General features: G+C 39.8%; 1 protein-coding gene and 1 long non-coding RNA gene across 4 annotated transcripts in view; one reads left to right on the top strand and one right to left on the bottom strand.

Annotated features, from left to right (window-relative positions):
• LOC140730555 (uncharacterized) overlaps positions 1-25,871 on the top strand; it is a 67,498-nt gene that overhangs the window by 5,647 nt on the left and 35,980 nt on the right. The window contains exon 1 of one of the 2 annotated variants that reach the window (XR_012099630.1): positions 9,821-10,045. The exons of the other annotated variant lie outside the window; for it this stretch is intronic. This is a non-coding gene — a long non-coding RNA (uncharacterized lncRNA). Of the gene's footprint in view, positions 1-9,820; positions 10,046-25,871 lie in introns of those variants that run through there. 2 annotated transcript variants of the gene reach the window in all.
• commd1 (copper metabolism (Murr1) domain containing 1) overlaps positions 3,369-25,871 on the bottom strand; it is a 107,869-nt gene continuing 85,366 nt past the window's right edge. For both annotated transcript variants that reach the window (XM_073051177.1, XM_073051178.1), the window contains exon 3: positions 3,369-4,543. In XM_073051177.1, the coding sequence (XP_072907278.1) occupies positions 4,436-4,543 (108 nt within the window). In that variant the 3' untranslated portion in view covers positions 3,369-4,435. The remainder of the gene's footprint in view (positions 4,544-25,871) is intronic.

The following is a 25,871-nucleotide window of genomic DNA, read 5'->3' as shown; positions in this document are numbered from 1 at the left end:
GCCCTCCACAGCTGCCTGTGGTAATAAATTCCACAAATCCACCACCTTCTGGCTAAATAAATTTCCCTGCATCTGTTTTAAATGGATGCCCCTCTTTACTGAGGCTGTGCCTTCTTGTCCAAGACTCCCCTACCATGGGAAACATCCTTTCCACATCTAGGCTTTTCAACATTTGAAAAGTTTCGAGGTCCCACCTCATCCTTCTAAATTCCAGCAAGTACAGACCCAGAGCCATCAAACGTTCTTCATATGATAACCCTTTCATTCCTGGAATCATCCTTGTGAACCTCCTCTGAACTCTCTCCAATGCCAGCACACCTTTTCTCAGACGAGGAGCACCAAACTGCTCATAATACTCAAGGTGAGGCTTTACTAGTGCTTTATGACACCACTAGTCACTGGCAGCCAACCAGAAAAGGATCCTTTTATTCCCACTCGCTGTCTCCTACCAATCAACCAATGCTCTAACCATGCCAGTAACATTCCTGTAATGCCATAGGCTCTTAACTTGGTAAGCAGCCTTCTGTGTGTATGCTTTTTTCCCCCTTCTTTAGCACCGTTTCTCTTTCACCAATCAACTTCCCAGTTCTTTACCTCACCCCTCCCAATTTCACTTATCACCTTGTGGTTCTTCCTCTCCTCCCCTCACTTTCTTACTCTGACTCCTCAGCTTTTTTCAAGTCCTGATGAATGGTCTTGGCCCAAAACATCAACAATACTGTACACTTTTCCACAGATGCTGCCTGGCCTGCTGAGTTCCTCCAGCATTTTGTGCGTCCTTGGCTACAATCTACAGGCTCACTTTCAAGTCTCTCTAGAAGTCATGTTCTCAGTATTACTTTTTATTTGCACAGATTAGTTGCTTGTCAGTTTTCATGTAGTATTTTGTAAATTCTATATTCCTTTAAGATAAACAAAGCTAAAGATTAACTTTATTTGTCCAGCTATTCTTATATTGTGTGACCTCTTGTATACATGATGAATAGACTCTTCCTGGGCTTCAAGCCAGGTATGGGTATCAATTATAGGATTCCTTGTGAGTGGAGCGGTGTATATTGGCCAGATGGGACACATGGTGGGTGGAAATCCACATCAAAGAGCACAGGAGGTGTATCGGTTTGGGTTACCTGGAGAAATCAGTGGTAGCAGGACACTGCATTTGCAATGGCCACAGGATTAACTTCCAGCGGCATAAAACCACTGTACCATGCCAATGGCTTTTGGGACTGCCTACTGAAGGAAGCCATTGAAATAAAACAAGAGGAAAATAATTCTAACAAAGATGAAGGTCTTGCTCTAAGAAAGATCTGGAATTCAATTGTAATCAAGGTGGGAATGGAAACCTGACTGGATGAGGACTAACCCATCAGGAGGGACAGAATACAGGGGTATAAATACCACCGGACTAGACATGCCCAAGCATCATCCCTGAAGAAGATGACAAGAGTTCATCACTGAAATGTCAGATAAATCAACACCTGTATCTAGCTTGAAGCCAGAGAAGAATTTATTTATCATATATGCCGGGAATGCACTTAATCTTCTTTTTGCTTATATAAATGATAAATAAACCATTTTTGTTCAGTTCTTTCCTTATTTTCATGATCAATAAATGTATTTTGCTAATTTTCATTATGTCAATCTGATCACTTTAAAATTCTTGTCAATCCATTACCCTCTTCAGCTGTACTTCAACATGCATATACATTCTGAGGCTCTAGTGGTAACTTCAACCACTGTCAAATGGCTTCTATGTTGGAATTTAAGAAATATTTCTCAGTCAGAATGCTAGATTATAACACAGTATTAAAGTCCTTTAATGACCATCGTCAGACAAAAAATTAAGGGATGCTTGGTTAAACCCAATGATCATAGATTTGCAAATTGAAATTAAAAGTTCGGAATTCAAGCCTAAATAGATTATTGTCATGTGACAAACAGAGTATAGTTGGAGTAAGATACAGATTTAGTCCTTAAAAAACAGAAAACTGAGCACCTGCCCCTAGTTCTCCTTAAAAAATTCCCACTACATTTTATTTGATAATAATGCTGTGAAGACAGTTTGGATATTTTTAAATGGAAGGGAATTTGAAATGCAAGTTGGCATGATAGGTTATTTCAACATCACAAAGAACTGTCATTGAGAGGTTGCAACTTTATATTTAATAGCTTTGAGAACAGGCATTCAGGGAAGGCTCACATGCGACTTTCATGGGACATCGATAAGGCAGTCAAACAAAAGTCTGAAGTAAAAGCAGAATTCTGGATCTGCTGAATGAAAGGAGATTTGTATTTCAAGGAGACTGGTTATTGAGGAGTAACAGCGCAACAGGAAGCAGGGTTTTATTTTTCAGTCCTTTTGTTTTATCTTCCTGTGCCAAAATTAATTTCCAAAGGTGACAAAGAAATACCTTTATCTTAAAAATTGAACAATGAGGTGTGGGAGAACACCAATCAAGTGGGACACCACATTTCTCTGGACACCCAAGAAACAGGAAGCAAATCAGAGATCTTCCTGAAGCAAAAAGTGCAACAATTCATGATCTCACTGAATGCACAACTAATACATTTCAGAAAGTTTACCGCATTGATGACTGCCATAAAATACATCACAAAATAAACTCCCTCATTGACACAGCAAGTACTGTATATCAATTTCAGTAAAAGTTGTAATGTTATCTAACATACATTTATTTTTGCAAATTCCAACAGGCCACAATGACCCAGCATTTTAAAGGTTTCAAATCAACCACTACCTCTGAGAAGTGTAATTCTGCAAAAAAAAAACAATGACCTACCCACCAAAAAAAACCCAATGGCAACATACAGGTTATTTCCCTGCTTTGTCTATTGAATTTATACAGATTCATTACTATAGTGGTTCACAATAGCTTTTTTTTAAGTAAGAACCTTATACAATTGACAGTTCTCTATTTTTAGTTCAGCTGATGAATAATGGGCTGTGGTAGAATAAAATCTGTCAAAGCATGGCAATCTATAAACCTTTGTCAAATATTTGCATTATACTTATTTATCTCAAAGTCATTACTGGCTTAGAATGTAACAGTGGATGGGTGAGGTATGGATTTTAACCACAAGTTAATCTGGATTTAAAAGCCAACTTTCAGCAGATTCCATTTAAAACTTCATCTACAAAAAATAGACTTGCTTGTATTTGAGCAAAGCTCCAAAATCTGTTTTTTTTTAAAAAACACAAATTGTCAACTTCTAGACTCTAAAAGAAACAGATCATAACACGTCTACAAAACACTTACTCAATTTAGTGAACTGCCAAAAATGCAAATTTCAGAATAGGTTTCCGAAATTAACTTATTTATATCAAGCATTTACAGATATTGACAAAAGTCTTATGTGTTAATTATTGTTTATTGCTTTCTGAAGGATCTTGATTGCAAAGAATTCCAAAGAACTGATGGTTATATACAATCAAGTAGAAAAGGAACTGTAAAGTTTTATTTCCATTCAATTCATGACTCAAAATGCAATCTCCAAATATACTTAATAATATAGCATAATAAGACAAAGTTTAACATCATAGCATTATAGATTACTACTTTAGTTATGAAAGTTACTTCAGTGGACTTATGATAAGGAATACAATGATTAACTTTGTTATGTATTTACTCATGAGTGGCAGAATAACTGAATCATATGAATACAGGCTATTAAAGGAAAACCATGAGAATTACACATTACATGACAAAATATTTTTTCATTATGTCTCTAATACATGATACATATTGTTTTTCATTCAACAGTATCAAGTGCTCTTTGTTATCTCTAAGTGATGATTTCACAAGTCTTGCACATTTTTGACATGAGATACAAGAGCGAGTGATTATTTTTGGGACTTGGTTCAACATCAGTCATCCTTTGGTGGGCCATATCTTGGGCTCGATGCAAAGCCAACTGATATTTACATGGTCCGTGATACACTAATTCAGTCTCTTCTATGCCCATATAATTGTCATCAGACACTTGGAAATGTTCTGAACGAGAATATTCAATTCTTATTAATAAGTTGACAAGAAATGTTGAGGATAACTAATGATAATTTTAGATTATTTCCAAGAACTAAAGAAAATTCAATTTCAAAATGAAAGTGCAAATTTGGATTCTAAATTTTAAAAATCAATTCTATGAGCTTTGAGAAGTGTTGTGAAGAAGAATCAAATTGAAAACCATTTCCTGAACACTGTTTAGCTATTGAAAAAGAAACAGATGGTGAGGAGTTAATTAGAGGCATCGTTAGTTTTGAAAGTGGCTGTAAGATCAAAGGCTTGTAAAGTAAACTCAAATTTTCACTCTACAATCAAAGCAGGGAATGCATATATTACACAAATCAATGGGACAGTTAGTGTTCCAATTGTTTATTGACACTGCCATCTGTTCTGTTTCATAATCTCCAGCAGCATCAGTTGGTGCGGCTCAGGGCAGTGATGCTCTCTTCAATTTCAGTTATTTTTTTCAGCAGTTGATTCACTTTGTTCTCATTTAACTCCAAGCAGAGAAATTCTGATTCCTAAGACAGAAAAAAAACAGAATTCTTCAAATTCAAAGATAACAACACGTCAACTCTACATTTCGCTCCAGGTCTTTAATGAATCTTGAAACATTATGCCTCAGCAAATCATTGGTACAGGTTGCTAATCACTGTGCCCAGGGCCCAAGCAATCACTGTTTTACCCCATTCATCAGTTAACCAACTAGAAGCAAAATCAGAATCAGGTTTACTATCACTGGGATATATCTTGAAATGTGTTGTTTTGCTGCAGTAGTGCAGTGTAATACAAAATACCACCATAAATTACACTAAAAATAAATTTATATACAAGTAGTGCAAAAAGAGACAAAACAAAAGGCTATATGGGTAGTGCTCATGGAAACTCAAGATGGGGCCAAAAAGTTATGACTCTTCACGTACAGTTCCTGAAGAGAAACATTAATAATTCCCATTTATGGGTACTACAGCTGGAATCCACAGTCATAGCCATGGGTGCTTCAGTAAATAACATTGCTTTAAGATATTTTTTAAAAATTTATCAATCCTCAAAATCAGCAGGCTCCAGTCTGAAGACTCCAGCTGTGAGTGCAGTTTTCCTTTAAGAGAAAGGAAATACTGAAACCCAAGTACTCCTACTGCTTTTCGTTAACTAACACTCAGTACGTTACCTTCAATTACATTTTTATGAACCTCATTCACCAAAAGCATTCTGAAAATCCAAGTGCACTGGTTACCCTTTTCTACCACACCAGATATATCCTTAAAGAACTCCAACAAATTAGTGAAACCTAATTTGCCTCTTTCAAGCATTGTGTATGGAAACTACACTACAGAAGACAGGAGGGCATGACAACATGTAGTTAAAACTGCCCCATGCGTCACTGGCACGAGCCTACCTACCAAAGATATACAGTATATATGGAAGAGTGCCAAGAAAGGCTCTCAATATCATGAAGGTTTCCCACCCACACAATTTCTCCCACTCCCATCAGGGAAGAGCTTATGCAGCATCCACACCAGGACCACTGGACTCAGTAACAGTTACTTCCCTGGAGTCATTAGTCTAATACCTTCCTCTATTAAACCACCCCACCATCATTGCACAGCCCCTCAGCACACTTCATTCCACACCCCCCCACCATGCACTGCTACGTCAGGCTTTTACCTTATACCAATACGGACACAGCCACTGTCCTACTGTTTTCATATTCCATGCTGCTCCTTAGAAGTGGTCCCCTTCCAAGAGTCACTCTGTCACTTTATCATTTCCTGTCAGTCACCTTATATAGAGATAATCCTACATCTGATGTTACATTATGTACATAAGCTAATCTTATGTACATACATCCACACTCAGTTACTTGTACATTGCGTTTTATAGGATTGTTTTTATATTTGCTGATTTTTGTTTGTTTTATTGTATATTTTTATCTTATTTGTGCTTTTTATGCTGCATCAGATGTGGAGTAACAATCATTTCCTTCTCCTTTACACTCGTGTACTGAAGAATGGCAAAAGACAACCTTGAATCTCAATCACATTTAGATCACAATGCCACGCTAATAGGTTGGTTACTCTTTCCAAAAAAAAAGTTGCAGTCATATTTGCAATCTCTTCAAACTACAGGAACCACTCCAGAAACTAGAATTTGGAAGATGTTGACTACAGTTTCCACTGTCTTCATAACCATCTTGTTGAAACATGTACTCCAGAAAGGGATGAACAAAAAGCAAATATTAAGCCAAATAACAAGGATATAATAATCAATGGTAGAAAATCTATAAGAATGTAAATAAAAACAGCTGAGAGAAAGCACATGCCCATACCCCAAATGATCTGTTTTCAGCTGTGTATTCTATTTAAATCAAAAGTGTCTTGGAAATATGAGTCCTAAGACTAACCATTTTGGAACCAGCAACCTCAGTATTTAAATTTAAAATGAGACACCACTGTAATCTTCCTTTGAAGATATTCTAAGTCTTGGGATAGGAAGTTCCACGATTTAACCCTTCTGAGGTCGAGTGAGTGGAAATGCCCCAGTGCAGCAGTTTTTCCATTTTAAAATCTCTCCTGCACAGGTTTCCTGTCATCGCCGGACACAACAGACAACCACCACAGTGCAATATATAAAATTTACTATAAGTTATTTAAAAAAAAATGCAAAAAGAAAGCGAATTGTGAAGTAGTATTCATTGGTTAATAGACCAGATGGTGGAGGGAAAGAGTATGCGTCTTCAGGCTCCTGTACCTCTCCCCTGATGCTAGTAATGAGAAGAGGGCATGACCTGGACAATGAGGGCTCTTCATGATGGCTGCCACCTTTTTTTGAGCGATCACCTTCTGAAGACACCTTTGATGGTGGGGAAGCTAGTATCCATGGTAGAGCTAACTGAGACTACAACCCTTTGCAGCTTCTCTTCATTCTGTGTATTGGAGCCTTCATACCAAATGGTGACACAACCATTCAGAATGCCCTACAAGGTACATCTGTAGAAATCTGACAGTCTGTGGTGATATACCAAATCTCCTAAAATTCCTAATGGACTATAGCCTCTGGTGTGCCTTCTTTGTGACTGATTCAATGTTGGGTCCAGGATAGCTTCTCAGATGTTGACATCTCTGAACTTGAATCTGCTCACCCTTTCCACTGCTGAAGATGGGTCTCTGAGGATCTACTGCATTGATGCCTGGAGGGCAGGTTGATTGCCCTGCAGTAACTCTATTATCTGTTTGAGATTATGACTACAAGCATTGGTGCACACTTGAGTTTTACCAAGGTCCCTCGATGCCACATTTCTGTCAAATCCTGGCTTTGATACCAACAGCAGTAACATCTAGAAATCATCTCTTTGATTCATGTCTAGACCAAGGCTGAGAAAGTGTCCAAACCAAGTGATTTGGGCAATTACAGCTTGAAATCACAGTCAGACTTCCATTACTTTTCCAATGATTAACCATAAGTTGACTGTTCTATTAGTTGGATTGGATTTGACTTTTTTTTTGTGAACAGGACTCATCTGGACAAAGGTTCCATCTTGCAGAGCCATTGTCAGTATTGTCAATGTATTAAAACACTTGGAGAGTTAAAAGCTTGTTCTGGAGCTCAAGCCTTCAGTACTAGAACTAGAACCACCCTGCCAAATGCAAAAATTCTATTCCCTATTCCCAGTTCCTCCGCCTCTGCCGCATCTGCTCCAAGTGTAACACTTACCCAACAGGCTGGTATATGTCTAGGGGAAAAAGAGATCCAGCCACACACCAACCCCGCCTCCCGTACACGCAGGTGCTGTGAGAATCGAGTTTATGCCTCGCGCATATCAAACTCACAACAAATACCGTTATGAAATACACTTTAAAGAGTTTACTAAAATTAAAAGAGTATTAGGCAGTACAATATATATATATATATACAAGAAAAAAACAAAAGGCGCCAACTTATCAAAGTTCAGTCAGTTTAGTGCACATCGGTGGAGCTCATCCAGCGAACCATTCGACTCCTCGGTGGTCGTCCTCCCGAAACTCCCACTTCGGACTCCCCGGTGGTCTCCCGAGCGCACGTCCTCCTTCCTCGGCGTCTCCCTCCGGACTCCCCAAGCCCGCGCAACCCCTCCCCCAAGTTCCCAGCCTCACAAAACACAGTAACATTCCCCATTGATTAACAAATGAATACAATTACCATATCAGCCATTCTAAAGCGAAACAACGGCAAGAGAAACTTTTAACAGACAAAGAAGCATTCCTACTCGTAACAAACCAAAGAAGCCCTTTTTAGTAACATACACAGGACATTGTACACAAGGATGAGGCTTTCCATTCCAGGACATCCCAAATGTCCTCTTTCTTTAAGAATCGTGGTTTCCCTTCAGCCGTCATCAATGATGCCCTCACCCGCATCTCCTCCATTTCCCGCACTTTGGCCCTCACCCCATCCTCCCGTCACCACAACAGGGACTGTGCCCCCCTTGTCCTCACCTATCACCCCACCAGCCTCCAGATCCAGCATATTATTCTCCGCAACTTCCGCCACCTTCAACAGGACCCCACCACTAAGGACATCTTTCCCTCTATACCTCTCTCTGCTTTTCGCAGGGATCGTTCCCTCCGCGACTGTCTGGTCCACACGTCCCTCCACACAGATCTCCCACCTGGTACTTATCTCTGCAAGCGTAAGTGCTACACCTGTCCCTACACCTCATCTCTTACCACCATTCAGGGCCCCAGACAGTCCTTCCAGGTGAGACAACACTTCACTTGTGAGTTTGTTGGGGTAATCTATTGCATCCAGTGCTCCTGGTGCGGCCTCCTCTACATCAGCAAGACCCGACGCAGATTGGGGGACCGCTTCGTCGAGCACCTGCCACAACAGACAGGATCTCCCGGTTGCCACTCACTTCAACTCTCCTTCACATTCCCATTCAGATATGTCCATACATGGCCTCCTCTACTGCCATGATGAGGCCAAACTTCGGTTGGAGGAACAACATCTCATATACCGTCTGGGTAGTCTCCAGCCCCTTGGTATGAACATCGAATTCTCAACTTCCGGTAATTCCCTCCCTTCCCCCATCCCACCTCTACTCTGTCTCCTCTTCTAGCTGCCTATCACCTCTCATGACTCTGCCTTCTTCTACTACCCATAGTGCTTTCCCCTTAGATTCCTTCTTCACCTCTCCTGCCTATCCCCTCCCTGCTTCCCCTTCCCCACCCCTTGATCTTTTCTCTGATTGGTTTTCCACCCTCCCCCCACCTTCTTTATAGGGCTCCTACCCCCTCCTTCTTTAGTCCTGATGAAGGGTCTCAACCCGAAACGTTGACTGCTCATTTCAACGGATGCTGCCCGATCTGCTGAGTTCATCCAGCTTTTTTGTACGTCTAGTACTAGAACCCAAATGTTTTCTTGGCAACATGACATTAACTCAGTTGGCTGAAGGCGAGGTTTTGTGAAGTCAAGGCAGATCATCACTTGACACTTCTGATTTAACATGAAAATCACTCAGACTTGTCTTTCAAACTCACATGCTGGGCTCTGCTATCATTGAGCTTGCGGATACACTTGGAGCCTCCACCATCTTTTAGGTCCACAATCTTTCATGGCACGAGTGCCAGGCCTGCAAAGCTTTATCACATCTATTGGTTTTGAGACTGCTAAGCTCTATCCATGAAAATTCTGTTTTTATGCAGTTCTGTATTATACTTGAGTAACATCTTGTTTTAAGGATTTCATCATGCTTTTTGGCACTCCTCCTTGAGTCGATACTGATCTTCTGGGTTGAGTTAATAAAAGTGCGAGTCATGTGCTGGCTATTAAGTTACAGATAACAATGACCTTTTCCCCTTGTTTATGTTTGCTTATTATTTTCTGCAGACCAAATCTTTCAAGACTGCTATTCTGTCAGTAGTTGGCAATACCAAGCTATTCAGTGATGGATGTAGAAGGTACACTGCTTGGGGAATGTAGGCATTCAAGCATCTTTGAGATGAAAATGAACCACTTACTCATCAGCAGATGGAAGCTAAAAGGTAAAAATCAGGAAAAGGTATCCTGGTTCATGTTTGACCTGATTCCATGAGGCTTCTTGTGATATGTATTTTATTGTTAGACCTCCTCGATCCTATCTGCATACAATTGGATTGCCACCTCTGGTTTATCTATCTGTGAATAGCTTGTACCATAGGATTTTGATGAAATTGTTTATGGCACATTATCAACAAGGGAATAATACTGTGACAACAATTTTCTCAGTTTACTGTTTGATTATGTTATGGACCACCTTTCACAATTTAAATACTAATCCCAAAATGCCCATGATCAAGACTTCAAAGTTAACTGGGCTGTTAGCGCCTTTGCTGTCTGCAAATTCTGCGGCCTTTTACAGTTTTAATTTGATTGCATCTTGACACACTAGTCAATGCACTAATCAATAGCTTGCTAGGCCTTTCAGATGACACCAAAGAGTAAACAACATAGTTGCAAGTCTCAGTCTGAAATCTTGACTCTTTATTCCTTTTCATAAATGCTGCCTGGCTTGCTGAGTTCCTCCAACATTTTGTGTGTGTTATTCTGGATTTCCAACATCTGCAGAAACTCTTGTATTTATGATTGCATCAGGCTGGATTGGGCAAAGGTGGCAGATTATTTCCCCTGAAGGACATTAGTCAACTGAATAGGCTTTCGTAACAATCTGATTTCATTGTCACAATGACTACCAGCAGCCAGAAAAGTTGCAAAAGTTCTCCGTTTTCCCTAAAGAAAAAGAACGGTCTTTCTTTCCTTCTACAGGCTCTCCCCAGGTTACAAATATCTGCCTTATGGAAGTTCCCAGAAATATTATTATATTCAAATGAGAACCAATCTTGAAAAAGACCCATTTACGTCCAACCTCCCCACAGCAGTCAGATACCATTGTCTTTTCAAAGCACAAGCTGCAGCAGCTACTTCAGAGGATTGCTTTTGAAATTGGCAACCAAATGCTTCTATTGTTATTCATGAAACAATACTCTATTAAATAAGGTAACAGACTGTCACTTGAAATGATCAAAACCAGCCACCAAGTGTCAGGCATCCCAATTCTGTACCATTGTAACTAGGCAGCTGAAAACGATAAATATATGTTGATGTTGATTGGCCTTATAAGTACTGCAAAGGTATGATTACACATCAAGTGATTGTAAACAAATGATTATAAACAGACAGTAATGGCGATCAATCTTTTGGTTAGTTACATTTTTCAATAAACATCAAATTTTCACATTTATTTTGCTCATAGGAAGAACAGGCTCAGGAATATGAACAAATCTTGAACGAATGAGCGAAACCAGCAATTGTTAACCATGTTTTTGTCAGCTTTAAACAACTTGGAAGAGCTGAACTTCAATAATTTTATAATACACAAGCAGCAAAGCAGCTGTTGTTCCAATAAACACCTGAGACAAAGTTCATCTCCAATTTTTGGTCCTATAGCACTGATGGAATTATTGCCAGATACTACACAAATGGATTCAGAAAATGCATGTGCTGTACTTTCAAAATAAACAAATCAATGCGGTAAGTGATAGTATGAAGCTTGAGAGTACACAAGGCCATTGTGCTGCAGTGGACGTTACATTCCAACTGAGCTTTTACAGGTGACTATAAACATGTGGAGTTCAACAATACAAACATGCCCAGCGTACGTACAAAGGCAGATTTCCATTAAATAAGGATAAAATATAGGTCCTTATAACACAAACTGAGAAAAAGAGCAAGACTACACAAGAATTACAAGTTTGACAAGATCTTGAAAAGATCTACAAGTGAACATGCAATTAAATAAGGAGAACTAAAGGAATACATGCTTTTTACAAGAAACAAAATTGGACAAATAAAACTTTTAAGATCAGCAAGCACTGACTTAAAGTATTTGAATACCTGAGCCACTGTACAGTTCACAACACTGGAAATCCAGGCATGTGAGAAGATGGCAAATATTACAGCATTTTGTTGACACAGTTAGAACACACTGGACATTGACTAGCACAGTGAATGGGTACTCAGTATAGAGCAGCCTGTTCTTCCAATAAAGGAATATACAAAGAACCTTAACATTTGTAACAAGCACCCACTCATTGTATCAGTATTATAGCATTTTATGTATCACCAACCTTCACTCATTATTGCTTAAAAGAAGGAAAATGCATTTGTCAGCTGGAATGACAAAGTGCACTACAACAGCCCTTACTTTGAATTCAAGAGTTGATAAGAGGCTGAATATCATGAAAGAAGTGATTAGCGCATGTTTTCTAAAAATTAGAAGTCGAGAGTATAATAGAAATTCTGTACCTTAAATGAGCGGGGCATTACCAAAAAGACTGGATTTATAATCCAGGACACAGGACTGCAACTATTCAACCAAGCATACAGTTCCTCCAGCACTTTGTGCGTGTAACCGTTCAAACAAGTGGCTCATCACCATTTACTCAAGAGATCTTAAATTGGCTAGCGAGATAGATTGTAAGTTGCTTCTTCTTCTTTTTAGCAGAATTCCCTTGGTTCTTGAAAGGTTTCATTATCATCATCATGTGCCATACTCTGCCAGAGCCTTGGCGACCACTTTCTTCCACTGGGATCTGTCGGCAGTAAAACCTCTTGCATTTCTGGTGGTGAGGCTGGTCCACTTCTTGATGTCAATTCAGGTTGTCCTCTGTCTGCCTCAGGAGCGGCTTCCTTCAAGCACTGTGCGTTCCAGTGTGTCATCAGTTCTTGAAATGTGTCCAAAATAACGAAGTTTCCTTTGGATAATGGTTTCCAGAAGTATTGATTTCATGCCAATCTTTTCTGGGATGAAATTGTTGGATCTCCTTTCAATGTATGATACCCTGAGGATCCATCTGTATGTCCACATCTCAAATGCTGTCAACTTCTTTTCATCAGCTGCTTTTAGGGTCCATGTTTCACAGCCATATAGGGTTATTGGCCAGATGAGACTCTCGAGGAGGTGTATCTTGATGTCAGTGCTCACAGATCTGTCTTTCCAGATATTCCAGAGTTTGGTAGTGCTTGTGCATGCCATTGCTAGCCTTCACCTTATTTCCTTGCTGCATTCGTTTGTGTCATTTAATTCTGCACCAAGGTATATAAAGGAGGACACTTACTCAATCTTGTCGTTTCTGATGTAGATGTCAGCTTGAATTACAGTTTTGCTCATCACCATAACTTTGGTCTTTTTGCCATTTATCAGCAATCCAAATCTGCAACATTATTGAGTAGTGCTTGTATATCTTCTTCTGTTGTGGCTAGCAGGGCTGTGGCATCGGCATATCTCAAGTTACTGATGGTTCTTCCTCCTATTTTAATGCCAGTGTTGTCTGGAATTGCCAATCTCATGATCATCTCAGTGTAGATGTTAAAAAGGTGTGGAGAAAGGATGAGCCTTGGCGGACTCCTTTCCCATTGCAGAATGATTCAGTCTCGCCAGATGTGGTCCGAAGGCTGGAGGATTGCATAGCATATAGTGTTTCCAGAAGAGTCACTAGATGTGGTGCCACGCCCAGCTGAATCATTGTCATTCACAGTTTGGTGTATTGGACACAGTCAAACATGTTTGAGTAGTCTGTGAAGCAGATGTACAGGGGGGTATTGACCTCTCTCATTTTCTCCATTATTAGGCGCATGTTGAAGAGCTGGTCCCTGGTGCCTCGGCCGTCCTGAAGCCAGCCTGTTCGAGTGCAATTTCTCTATCTACGTAGTTCTTTAGTCTCTCAGAGATGATTATGAGTGGAACCTTGCTGGCGTGTGATATCAATGCAATTGTTTTGTAATTACTGCACTGCAGGAGGTCCCCTTTCTTTGGAATTGGAATGTAGACAGATTTGCACCAGTCTGTTGGCTATTTGCCAGTCTTCCAGATGGCACAGACAATGCGGTGCAAGATGTGGGCCATTGAGGTGCATGTTGCTTTCAGTAGTTCTGCTGGTATGTTGTCTGGACCAGGTGCTTTATTCTTTTTAATCTTCTCGATTGCTCTTTCTACCTCTGACAGTAGTGGCTCTGGTTCATGTTCCAGTGTTGTCCAGACAATGGTTTTGTCACGGTTTTCATTCTCGTGATCTTCACAGAGTTTCCTGGTGTACTCGAGCCACCTTTCCCTCACATCTGCATCTTCTGTCAGAATTTTTCCTTCGACATTTTTGATTGCACCAATTCTTGGTGTGAAGGTGCCGTTAAGTTCTTTTACTGCAGCATAAACTATCTTGCTGTTGCCTTTGTTGGCCTCGTTTTCAATGTTGGTGCAGATGCGTTGTAGGTATGCCTCTTTGTCAAGCCTGCAGCGTCATCGTACTTCATGCTTCAGCTCCTTGTATTCATTATTCGTTGTTCCTTTCTGACCTTTCACCAATCTCTTCTTTTCTACTGCATACAGCGTTTCATTTGTGATCCATTCTGTGCCTTTGTACTTACGTCGCTTTGGAATGTGTTTTTCTGCTGCTGTTGTCAATGCATCTCTTGTGTTCCAAAGTTCTTCTGGTTCAACCTCTTGTAAGTTCAGCAGGGCTTCGAAACTGTTGCAAACCTCTATGCTGAGAGAGTTTGGTAAGTCTGAGAGATCTTATCTGACTGGTGGTTTTGCTCTTAGCCCTGAGCTTCATCTTGGCCAACAGCAGTTGATGATCAGTATCACAGTCAGCTCCTGCATAGGTCCTGCATACTTCAGGATGTTATATTGGCAAAGGTTTCGTTATACCGGCAAACAAAACAATTTCAGCTTCTTCACTCAAAAAAGGAGGGAGACAAAATAATATGAAATGACAGGCCTTTAGTTTAAACATCTATAAGGAAAATGTTGGAAGCCATTATTAAAAATGTAATACAAGGGTTCTTAGGAAAAAAATCACTACTGTTTTGTAAAAGGGAACACACAAGATGCTGGAGGAACTCAGCTTCGATGGAAAAAAAAGTCCCTTCCCCTTTTCCCTCTCTCCGCTCATCTCCTTGCCTACCCATCACCTCCCTCTGGTGCTCTTCTCCCATTTTTCTTTCTTCCATAACCTTCTGTCTCTTTCACCAATCAACATCCCAGCTGTCTACTTCATCCCTCCCCCTCCAGGTTTCACCTCTCACCTTGTTTCTCTCTACCCTCCCCCCACCTTTTAAACCTACTCCTCAGTTTTTATTCCTCCAGTCCCGTCGAAGGGTTTCGGCCCGAAATGTCGACCGTACTTCCCCCCCCCCCTCCCCCATTGATGCTGCCTGGCTCGCTGAGTTCCTCCAGCATCTGCAGATCTTCTCTTGTTTGTGATTTGTAAAAGGGAACTTGTATTTCATTAATTTGTGCTGTGGATGAATGACACTAATATTTCCAGAAGGTTTTTGAAGAGGGACATCAGAGGCTTTTAATGAAAATAAAATCATGGTGTAAGAGATAACATTCTGGTGTGGATGCAAGATTGGCTCACCAACAGAAAACAGAGAAGGCATTAATGGACCTTTTTCTGGTTGGCAAGATTAAATGAGTGCCAGAAAAAAGTGTTCAGGCCTCAACTTATTATTAGCAGAAGTGACAGATAAATAGTCAGAAGTTAATATCGCTAGGTCTGCAGCTGAAGCAAATATAGAGAAACACTACATTTTGAAGAGCACACAAGAAGGGCACAAATAGAAATTGAAAGGTTAAGTGAATAGTCACAATCAAGCAAACTAAGTGTAATAGAGCAATGTGACTTTTTCCAACTGACTAGAAAAAGAAAAATTAACATCAAAATGGTGAGAGATTGCAGAGCTCTGAGGAACAAAGATCCAAGAGTCTATGCATGGTTTTCAAAAAAATAAGCAGCACATCACATTAATTAGTTACAGGGAACATCATCTGGACCATTGCGCCATTTAATGGAAGATGTTAATATATTAGCAGTTCAGAGAAGGTTTATTAAACAGATTCTCAGAATGGGTGAGTTCTCCTCCGAGGATGGACAAGCAAGGTTTATATTCACAGGAATTTAAAAAGAGAGAGGAGCTTGATTGAAGCATAAAAGCTCCTGAGAGTTTTTTTTGTAACTGGATGACTGAGGAGAAGATACTTACTTTTGTCCTGACGAAGGGTCTCCACCCAAAACGTCAACTGTACTTCTTCCAAGAGACGCTGCCTGGCCTACTGAGTTCCACCGGCATTTTGTGTGCGTTAATTACTTCTGTGTGCGGCTGAATTTAGAACTGGGTGGGTCACTGTCAAAAACAAGGGTTTACAGATTCTAAGACAGCAATGCTGTGATTTGAGGTTTGTTGGTCTTAAGAACTCGTTTCCTCAGAAGCCTGTGAGAACACAGTCTTTTTTTTAAATTTTTTTTATTAGTTTTTCAAAACATTTTACAAAATTAAAAACCCCAAGTCCCAATGAGGAGCATTAATACAGTGCAAGATTAAGCATACAATAACAATATGCTACAAAGGAAGAGAATTTAACAAAAAAGCACCTAAATTAAAGACAAGTGAGCTTAGTGTCCTCCCCAAGCCCCACAACACAAGAAAAAAACAACAACAACTCCAGACCAACCACCACACAATATAAAGAGTATAAGTCTGGACAGTCAAACTCCCAGACTGTGAATACACTTAGCAACAGAGGATAATAATGCCTACTACCAGAAAAAAAAAGGGAGCTGAAAGCAAGGGACCGAAAAGAAGAGAAAAAACAAGAAAAAAAAAACCCCTAGTCAAGAGGAAGGTTATGAAAGTACTCGATAAAAGGTCCCCAGACCTTATGGAACTTTAGATCCGAATTAAGAACTGAATAATGAATTTTTTCGAGGTCCAAGCAGGCCATAATGTCGTTAAGCCATTGCGCATGAGTGGGCGGGGCAACATCTCTCCATCTAAGGAGGATCAAGCGTCTCGCCAGGAGAGAGGCAAAGGATAGTATTCGGCATTTGGTCGGACCCAGACATAAATCTGTCTCGCCCCAAAAACCGAACAGAGCAATTAAGGGGTTAGGTTCTAGGTGCTGATTCAGAATACCCGATAATGTAGTGAAGACATCTTTCCAGAATTTCTCCAAGCTAGGACAGAACCAGTACATATGGATGAGAGAGGCCACGCCCCTCTTGCATTTATCACAGAGCGGACTAATGCCAGGGTAGAATTGAGATAGTTTAGATTTAAACATATGGGCTCTATGAACAATCTTAAACTGTAAAAGGCAATGGCGAGCACAAAGGGAGGTTGAGTTAACCGATTTGAGAACTGAGTCCCAGCTCTCCTCAGATAAGGAGATATTTAAATCCTGCTCCCAGGCCATTTTAATTTTATCCACAGGAGCCCGTCGTAAGGCTGCTAGTTTATCTCGGATAATTGGTATTAAACCTTTACCTAGTGGATTAATGGAAAGAAATAGGTCCATAGCATTTTTCGCAGGCATTTCAGGAAAGTTAGGAATCAAAGGAGCAGTAAAGTGTCGGATTTGGAGATATCTGAAAAAGTGAGCGTTAGGCAGGTTGAACTTAACAGAGAGCTGCTGAAAAGAAGCGAAGTGATTATCAATGAAGAGATCTTCAAAATGTCTGATGCCCTTCCTGTACCAAACATGGAATGCTGAATCGTACGTAGTAGGTAAAAAAAGGTGATTATGTGCGACAGGGCTAGAAACGGAAAACCCCTGGAAACCATAGCATTTCCTGAACTGAGCCCATATACGCAAAGTGTGTCTAACCAGAGGATTAGCTATTGATCTGGGCAGACTGCTAGGGAGTGCAGAGCCAAGAAGTGCAGATATAGATAATTCTTTAGTGGAGCTCAACTCCATTGCCACCCAGTTAGGGCACTCGGGTTGACCGTGGAAGAAAGACCAGAAGGCAGCACAACGTCTATTAGCTGCCCAGTAATATAAGCGAAAGTTAGGTAAAGCCATGCCACCCTCTTTTTTAGATTTTTGGAGGTGGATTTTATTAATTCTAGAGCGCTTATTCTGCCACAGATATGACAAAATAATAGAGTCTAAGGAATCAAAGGATTTAGGAATAAAAATTGGGATAGATTGAAATAAGTATAAAAATTTGGGGAGAACATACATTTGAACAACATTAATACGACCTACCAAGGACATAGATAGAGGTGACCATTGTACCAGACTCTGTTTTATAGCATATGAAAGATTGACAAAGTTTTCATGAACGAGATCTTTAAACTTCCTTGTGACTGTAATTCCAAGATAAGTAAATTGATTATGGACTACTTTAAAAGGGAGATCACGAAATATTAGTTCTTGTGCTTCTTTATTAATTGGGAAAAGTTCACTCTTATGTAAGTTGAGTTTATAGCCAGAGATCTGGCTAAACTGGTCAAGAAGTGAAAACATTAGAGGTAAGGATGTAGACGGATTTGAGAGAAAGAGTAATAAGTCATCAGCATAGAGAGAAACTTTATGCTCAACACCCCCTCTCCAAATCCCGGTCAATTCAGGACAATTTCGAAATGCTATAGAACACAGTCTTTAAAATGCAGAGGTTGTTAGGTTGTTAACAGATCAGCCACAATCTTATTGTATGGTGTAGAAGGCTCAAAAGGACCGGGTGGCCTACATGACATTCCTAAATAAAATGAAAGGTAATGGCAAGAAGGAATGGGCAAAAAGCAGTGGCCAATGACACTCACATTAAAAACCATTTTAGTACAGTGGCTTGCCTCAAATTTATCCAGGCCTCAATAGGCTGATAGAGAGCGTATGGCTGAACTGAGATCAGGCCTATGAACATAAATTTAGTCTGCACACAGTGATGTTATGCACAATTGATTCCAAGAAAGACGCTAAAACATGATTAGTCACTGGGAAGGGCAAAACTACTTTATTTTTATCCAGAATCTAAAGCAAAAATCAGAGAACCACTGAAGTAATTTTAATGTTGTCATTTCTTCAGTCAGCATTACAGTAATGTTGGTTGGACAACCCTCACTCATGCAATAATTTATGGAGCATTTCTAATTAAATACTGGATTAGCATTCATTGGGCTAGTCATCTGATTCAGAGACACGAGTCTCACCATGGCAGCTGAGGAATAAAAATTCAAGTTATTAAATCTGAAAGAAAAAAAACTAGAGGAAAAAAATGACTGCAAAACTATAGCTGTTAAAAACCTAGAAAGTTCAGGGATGTCCTTCAGGGAAGGAAATCTGCCACCTTAAACAGATTTGACATGTACATGACAAGAAACCCACTCACCAGTCACTTGTTTAGTCTAGGGGATTAGTTATATGATGACCAATAAATGATGGCCTGCCCACAGCCTGTAAGTTGAAAGGTTTTGAATAGTTTAGCTTTGTTAACTCATGCCCATAGTATCAATATATAGTACAACTCATACTGCTTTGTGGCACAAGTATTAAAAGGTTATACCAGGCAAGCCTGTCCAGTGACAGAAGGAAAGCAAAACAGTGCCCTGCTTTGTAAGCTTAAAGGTAACTTTAACCAAAACATGACCTTCAATTTCTACAATGATGCATTTCTGGAAGGCTGGAAGAACTGGGAACAGGAAACTATCAGTGGAGTTAGTAACAGAAATAGATGAATAAAAATGAGAAACTACACTAAGTGGGTCAGGCAGAAACTCTTACATAACAGAACCACAACTGTTAAGATGAATAGCCTCTTCACTCTAAATACTTAATATGAGGTCCTTAAAATAAAACCTTCTCTACAACCTCCACTGCTAGTAGAATAGTATGGAGGGGGAAAAGTTGCATGACTTGTGTATCTTAAAGTCCTTTTATCTATCCTATGTACTTGCCTGCTTGTGTGAAAAAGCCTCTTGTTAAAAATTGTGGAATTTGAAAAGTGATGAGATAGCATTCCATCTGAGACATGCCCTCTTCTGACGAGGTGGTACTGAAGAACCACACTTATAATTCAGAAAAAGTTTCTTCCTCTTCACCAGAATTTTGAACATTCCCTAGTTATTCTTTTTTTAAAAATAGGTGAATTCTTTTTGTAATTTATTTAAAAAATGGCTTTGCTCTGTACTGCTACTGCAAAATAACAAAATTAGCATAATAAGTTTGTGATTAATAAATACTATCCAACATGAGGTGCCATCAACACACAGTTCATTAAGTATTTCATATAAGTTTCATTATCAGAAAGTTGTACAAAGAGTATTTGATGAAAATCTTCATTTAAAAGAAATTCAGGATTCTTTTGGTGGTTTATTGATTTTTGTTATTGTCAATGAAACAACAAACAAAATAGCTTTGGCATTGCAGGTCAGTGTGCTAATAAGATGGAGAATTCAACTATGGAAAAATGCCCCACAGAACACTCAATCTGCATGGGGTTTCGTCAATGTAAAATCTTCAACACGGATAGCAAATGTAGAGTGGGTGACTGCTATGCAGAATACATTTGCCTTTATTTCTCATATCTCATTTCTTTAATACCTTAAAGGACTACTGGAAAAAAAAGTGCTTAGGCCTGAAACATTAACTGTTTTGTTTTAGCAGATGATGCATGATCTGCTGAGCACTGCCAATACTTTTGTTTTCTATTTTAGATTTCCAGCATCATCAAGAGCTCTCAACCACATTTCCTGTTTCCTCTGTCTGTTGTCTCTACCTCTCCCCTGGAACAGAACAATGGGGTACTCTCTTTTCACCATCACCTTTTACATTCAATTCCTTTGCAATTTCCATAAGCTCCCACATCATCCTATCACATTTTCCCCTTCTGTATTTCCACAAGAAGCACTCTCCGTCATGGGCTGATTCACTCTCATGTTCCCACCCACCACTTGCCTTCCCACGGAACTTATGATATAATACCCATCAGTTCACCCCTTCCCTTCCCACCATCGAGGGCCCAAAGTAATCATCTCATGTGAAGCAGTGATTCATCTACACTTCTTCCATCAAATATTTGGCATTCAATACTCACAATATAGCTTCCTCCAGAATCAAGAAATGAAATGCATGTTGGGTGAATGTTCAGTTCACAGGAGTGATCATGAGCTTCTCAGTGCATACCATTTTAATTTCCAATCTCTCCCATTCCCGTTGGCTGACTGCAACCTCCTCCACAGCCACAGTGAGGCCTAATATAAACTAGAATATCTCAGTTTAGGTTTGGGCATTGTGCAACCTTCTTGAATGAATACTGACATTTTTCAACTTCAGGCAAACTGCTTTCCCATTCTTCTAAATTCTCATGCTTGTATTCTTTTAACACCTAATTTAATTAAAATACAGGTAGTCCCTGAGTTACGAACGTCTGACTTACGAACAACTCCTACTTATGAACTGAGGAAGGAGAACGCCGTCCGCCATTTAAAGTCAGATCGCAATGCCATCCGCCATTTTAAGTCATTGCTGTTGACACTGTGTTGAGTGTGTAACTTTGTATTTGGCTTAAATTTTTCTTAGCAAGATTCACCCTGACCCCGCATCCCCTCCCGTTCCGGTCAGCTGGTGGCGCAGTGAGATCAGCACCGGGCTCGAGAACGGAATTTCCGAGTTTGATCCAGTGATAGACCGCTCCTGTGCTGGGTTGATGTCGATCCAGTGACTCCCGTACCATCTGTGCCGGGTTGATGTCGAGCTCGCAACTCGACCTCATAAAAAAAACACTGCCACCTCCAGTTTAAATTCCCACGCAGAATATTGCGGAGGATCAAATACCCAAACCCAGCACAGCCCCCACTTGTCCCATTTAGCATGTCTCAGTACGGTGGTCTTAGGACCCAGTGGACCTCGGGAGCCAGCGCAACTCGGGACCTGCCGCCTGCAGTGTTTCTGTTCCATTGACGGGAAGCGATTGCGATTGAAAATAAAGTGGAAATAATAAAGTGTTTGGAAAGAGGTGAAACGTCATTGGTCATTGGAAAAGCATTAGGCTACAGTCGGTCAACGATCGGAACAATTTTAAAGGATAAAGTGAGAATAATGGAGCACTTGGAAGGCCCTGCCCTGATGAAAGCTACAATTATTACTAAGCAACGCAGTGGTTTAATTATTGGAATACATATGGTTCTTAAGTGTTTTATATGCAGAGAAAGGTAAAATATATACTATATACTAAGACAAACGTTTGACTAACTGACGCTAAATAATATCGGATGTACTTGTTCTGACTTGCGTACAAATCCAACTTAAAGATGGTCTCAGGAACGGAACTCGTTCGTAACCCGGGGACTGCCTGTACTCACAGCACTATGTTGTTACAAAAAAAGATACGGTAGCCGTGAATGATCTATCTGAAGATGTTTGCAGATTTGTGAAGTGATATGTGTAATTCCTGATGATGTGCTTTATTTTGGAATTTGAAAATAAATCACCCATGTTGGCTTAGTTCAAGAGGCTGCAAATGATTAATCCAAATAAGGATTTGGTTTTACTTTGGTACAAGTCTGATTGTTCTGTAATATTTATTGAAAATAGAAACTAAAACTTAAACATTCATATTTAAGTTTGTTTATCAATAAGAAGACTAGTCTTTAATTTCCAAGTTCAAACAAATTTGAAAGGATAGGGAAACAACACACACAAAATGCTGGTGGAACACAGCCAGTCAGGCAGCATCTATAAGAAGCACTGTCGACGTTTTGGGCTGAGACCCTTTGTCAGGACTTGAAAGGATAGGGTATGGCTTCCAATAGTTATTTTATTCTCCAGGACAAAATAGTGCACATTTTAATGATGTCACAGAAAGTAAGAACTCTGTATCGTAAATAATTAAACTATGCATGGGACTGACAACATTTCCTGTTCCCAATCCAAGTTATAATCACCCTGGGTCTAAATACAGGAGTTTTCTACTTAACCAAACTGTTCAATGCAACCTTTCCAAGGACAATTAGGGGTCAGTGAGTAACAAATACAGGGCTTGATAGTGATAGCCACATCCAGTAAAATTAATAATAAAAAAGGATCCAAGTTAAAATACACAATATAAAGTGACAACTATACACATCTTCATCTGTCATTGCATATAAATCTTTCTCCTCACAGCCTGACAAATACACAAAGACATATCAGATGGGAGCAACATCTAACTTTCAGCTTTCCTGCATATCTAATTAACAAAGATGTCACATGCCAAAGCCTTTTTAAAATAGAACAAAAAGCTACCCTGTCATTGTGTCTGTTGGATGAAGGGAACAGTCAATTTGTTTGGTAGTTCAATTCAGGCATGGATCAAGATTCCCCCTGGTCTTTTATATTTGCTCATTAATAACTGAGAAACAACAGCTTAATTTTCCATCATTGAAAAATGACATGCTGTGAAACAGTTCTCTAACATAGATTATTTCTGGAAGGAAGGATCATCCATTCATCAGGATGGAGGATAAAGCCTGAAGATACAAACTCAACAATTTGGGAACATCTTTACCCCTCCGCCAGCAGATTTCTGCATGGACATTGAACCCATGAACATTAGCTCACTACTTTTTTTCTATTTTTGCACTGCGGTCGGCCCTCCTTATCTGCGAATTCCGCATGCGCGAATTCAACCAAACGCGAACTGCGAAAACCCAGAAGTGCTCTTCCAGCACTTGATGCTCGAGCACGTACAGACTTTTTTTCTTGTCATTATTCCCTAAACAATGCAGTATAACAACTATTTTACATAGCATTTACATTGTATTAGGTATTATAAGTAATCTAGAGATGACTTAAAGTATACGGGAGGACGTGCGTGGGTTATCGTGGATCAAGATAAAAAAAAAATCAGAAGTTCTCTTACTCAGTAAGTTGGAACAGGTACATCCGGTATTATTTAGCATCAATCAAACATTTGTCTTAGTATATAGCATATATTTTACCTTTCTTTGCATATAAAACACTTAAGAACATATGTTTCAGCGCCGGGCTCGGGAACTTCTTCCCAAGTTTGATCCAGTGACGGATCGCTATTGAGTGCACTCTCCACCGTGCTGGGTTGATGTGGAGGATCAAAAACCCAAAACCCAATAATTAAACCACTGTGTTGCTTAGTAATAATTGTAGCTTTCATTGGGGCAGAGCCTTTCTCACCTTATCCTTTTAAAATTATTCCGATCGTTGACTGACTGTAGCCTAATGCTTTTCCAATGACCGATGGCATTTCACCTCTTTCCGATCACTTTATTATTTCCACTTTATTTTCAATCGCAGTTGTGAACAGAAACACTGCGGAATCAAATCTCTGTTGCTGGGTCCTAATGTCCACCACTCTGAGAGAGGTTAAATAAGGTCTAGGGTTCCGCTGGGTCCTAAGATCCACCGGATTGAGACAGGTTGAATAAGGGACTTGAGCAGCCGCAAATTTGGTATCCGCGAGGAGTCCCTCGCAGATAGATCAATCCCTCGCGGATAGGGAGGGCCGACTGTACTTATTTAACTTTTCAAAAAATATATGCTACTTACTGTAATTTATAGGTTTTTTATTCTGTATTCCAATGCACTGCTCCCACATTAAAGTAAATTTCATAACATATGCCAGTAATATTAAACTTGATTCTGATTCTGACCCATGGAATAAGTTTTAAAAGTTTAAGAATGTACCAACAATTTTTCTTTTATTTATTTTCTTGTTGTAGGTATCAGCTCTCCAAAGGTTACCAATGTCTGACATTTGAACACAGTATACATACAAGTATTTGGGAGACTGGAGGGAAAGATTTGCTGGCAGCTTCTGCCAGGTGGCAATGGCGATTTCTACGTGTTTTCTTTCCCTACCAGTCCACCCTTAACAACCCGAGGCTGGGTCAGGCAGACCCAAGCTAACAGCACTGAGCAGACTTAAGGGTTTACTCACCGAGTCAATGAGGCTGGCTGAGGGCCACTCTTCCCGTGCCTACTCACCCTCTAGTCATTACTGTTTCTATTATCCTCTTCAGCAAACCATTTCTGTTCATTTCCAGCTTACAAACAGTTTAGGTTAAATAGCTCTCAAGTACACCAGGACTGCCTGCATTGTCATGAGAAGCTGTACCTGTCATTTACAATGCTGACATCCATTTCTTAATAATAGCTGCAGCTGCTTCTTCCCCACAAACTACCGCTTGAAGTCCAATGTGAGGATGTGCTGAATCTAAAAATTTCAGTTGACCCAGTGTCATTAGATATTGTAAATCAGAATCAGGTTTAATATCACCATCAGATGTCTTAAATTTGTTAACTTAGCAGCAGCAGTACAATGAAATACATGATAATATAGGGAAAAAATAAATCAATTACAGCAAGTATACATATATATGCCTGTAAAATAGTTAAAATAAAAATAGTGCAAAATCAGAAATATTAAAAGCGAGGTGATGTTCATGGGTTCAATGTCCATTTTGGAATCAGCTGGCAGAGGGGAAGAAGCTGGTCCTGAATCACTAAGTGTGTGCCTTCAGACTTCTGTATCTCCTTCCTGATGGTAACAATGTTAAGAGGGCATGTCCTGGGTGGTGGGAGTCCTTAATGATGGACGCTACCTTACTGAGACACCACTCCTTGAAGATGTCTTGGATACGAGTTATAGCCTCCTAATTCATATTTCTGGATCATTGGGATCTCTTTTGGGAAAGGTATAACCTGTATAAAAAGGACTGGTTTCACCTGAACTAGTATCCTTGTGGGCAGGTTTGCTAAAGCTGCTGGGGTGGGTTTAAACAAATTTGGCAGGGGGATGGGAACCAGAGTGATAGGTTTGGGCAGCTGGCATACAAGTGGTTGCAGTGAGTAGTGAGACTATATGGAAGGATAAAAAGAAGATAGGGCAAAATCAGTGCGATGGGTTGAAATGCATCTTTAAACTAAATAGTAGTTCAACAGTTCAATAGTTTGGAAAAGTGCGGATAAATTAAAAGAGGAGAGTGCAGGACAGATTATGAGAGTCTCCAGAATAAATAAAAAGACAAAGTTTAGAA

The sequence above is a fragment of the Hemitrygon akajei genome, chromosome 7 (assembly GCF_048418815.1).
Source record: "Hemitrygon akajei chromosome 7, sHemAka1.3, whole genome shotgun sequence".
In the NCBI taxonomy this organism is placed as follows: Eukaryota; Metazoa; Chordata; class Chondrichthyes; order Myliobatiformes; family Dasyatidae; genus Hemitrygon; species Hemitrygon akajei.
This window is presented reverse-complemented; position numbering and strand designations above follow the sequence as displayed.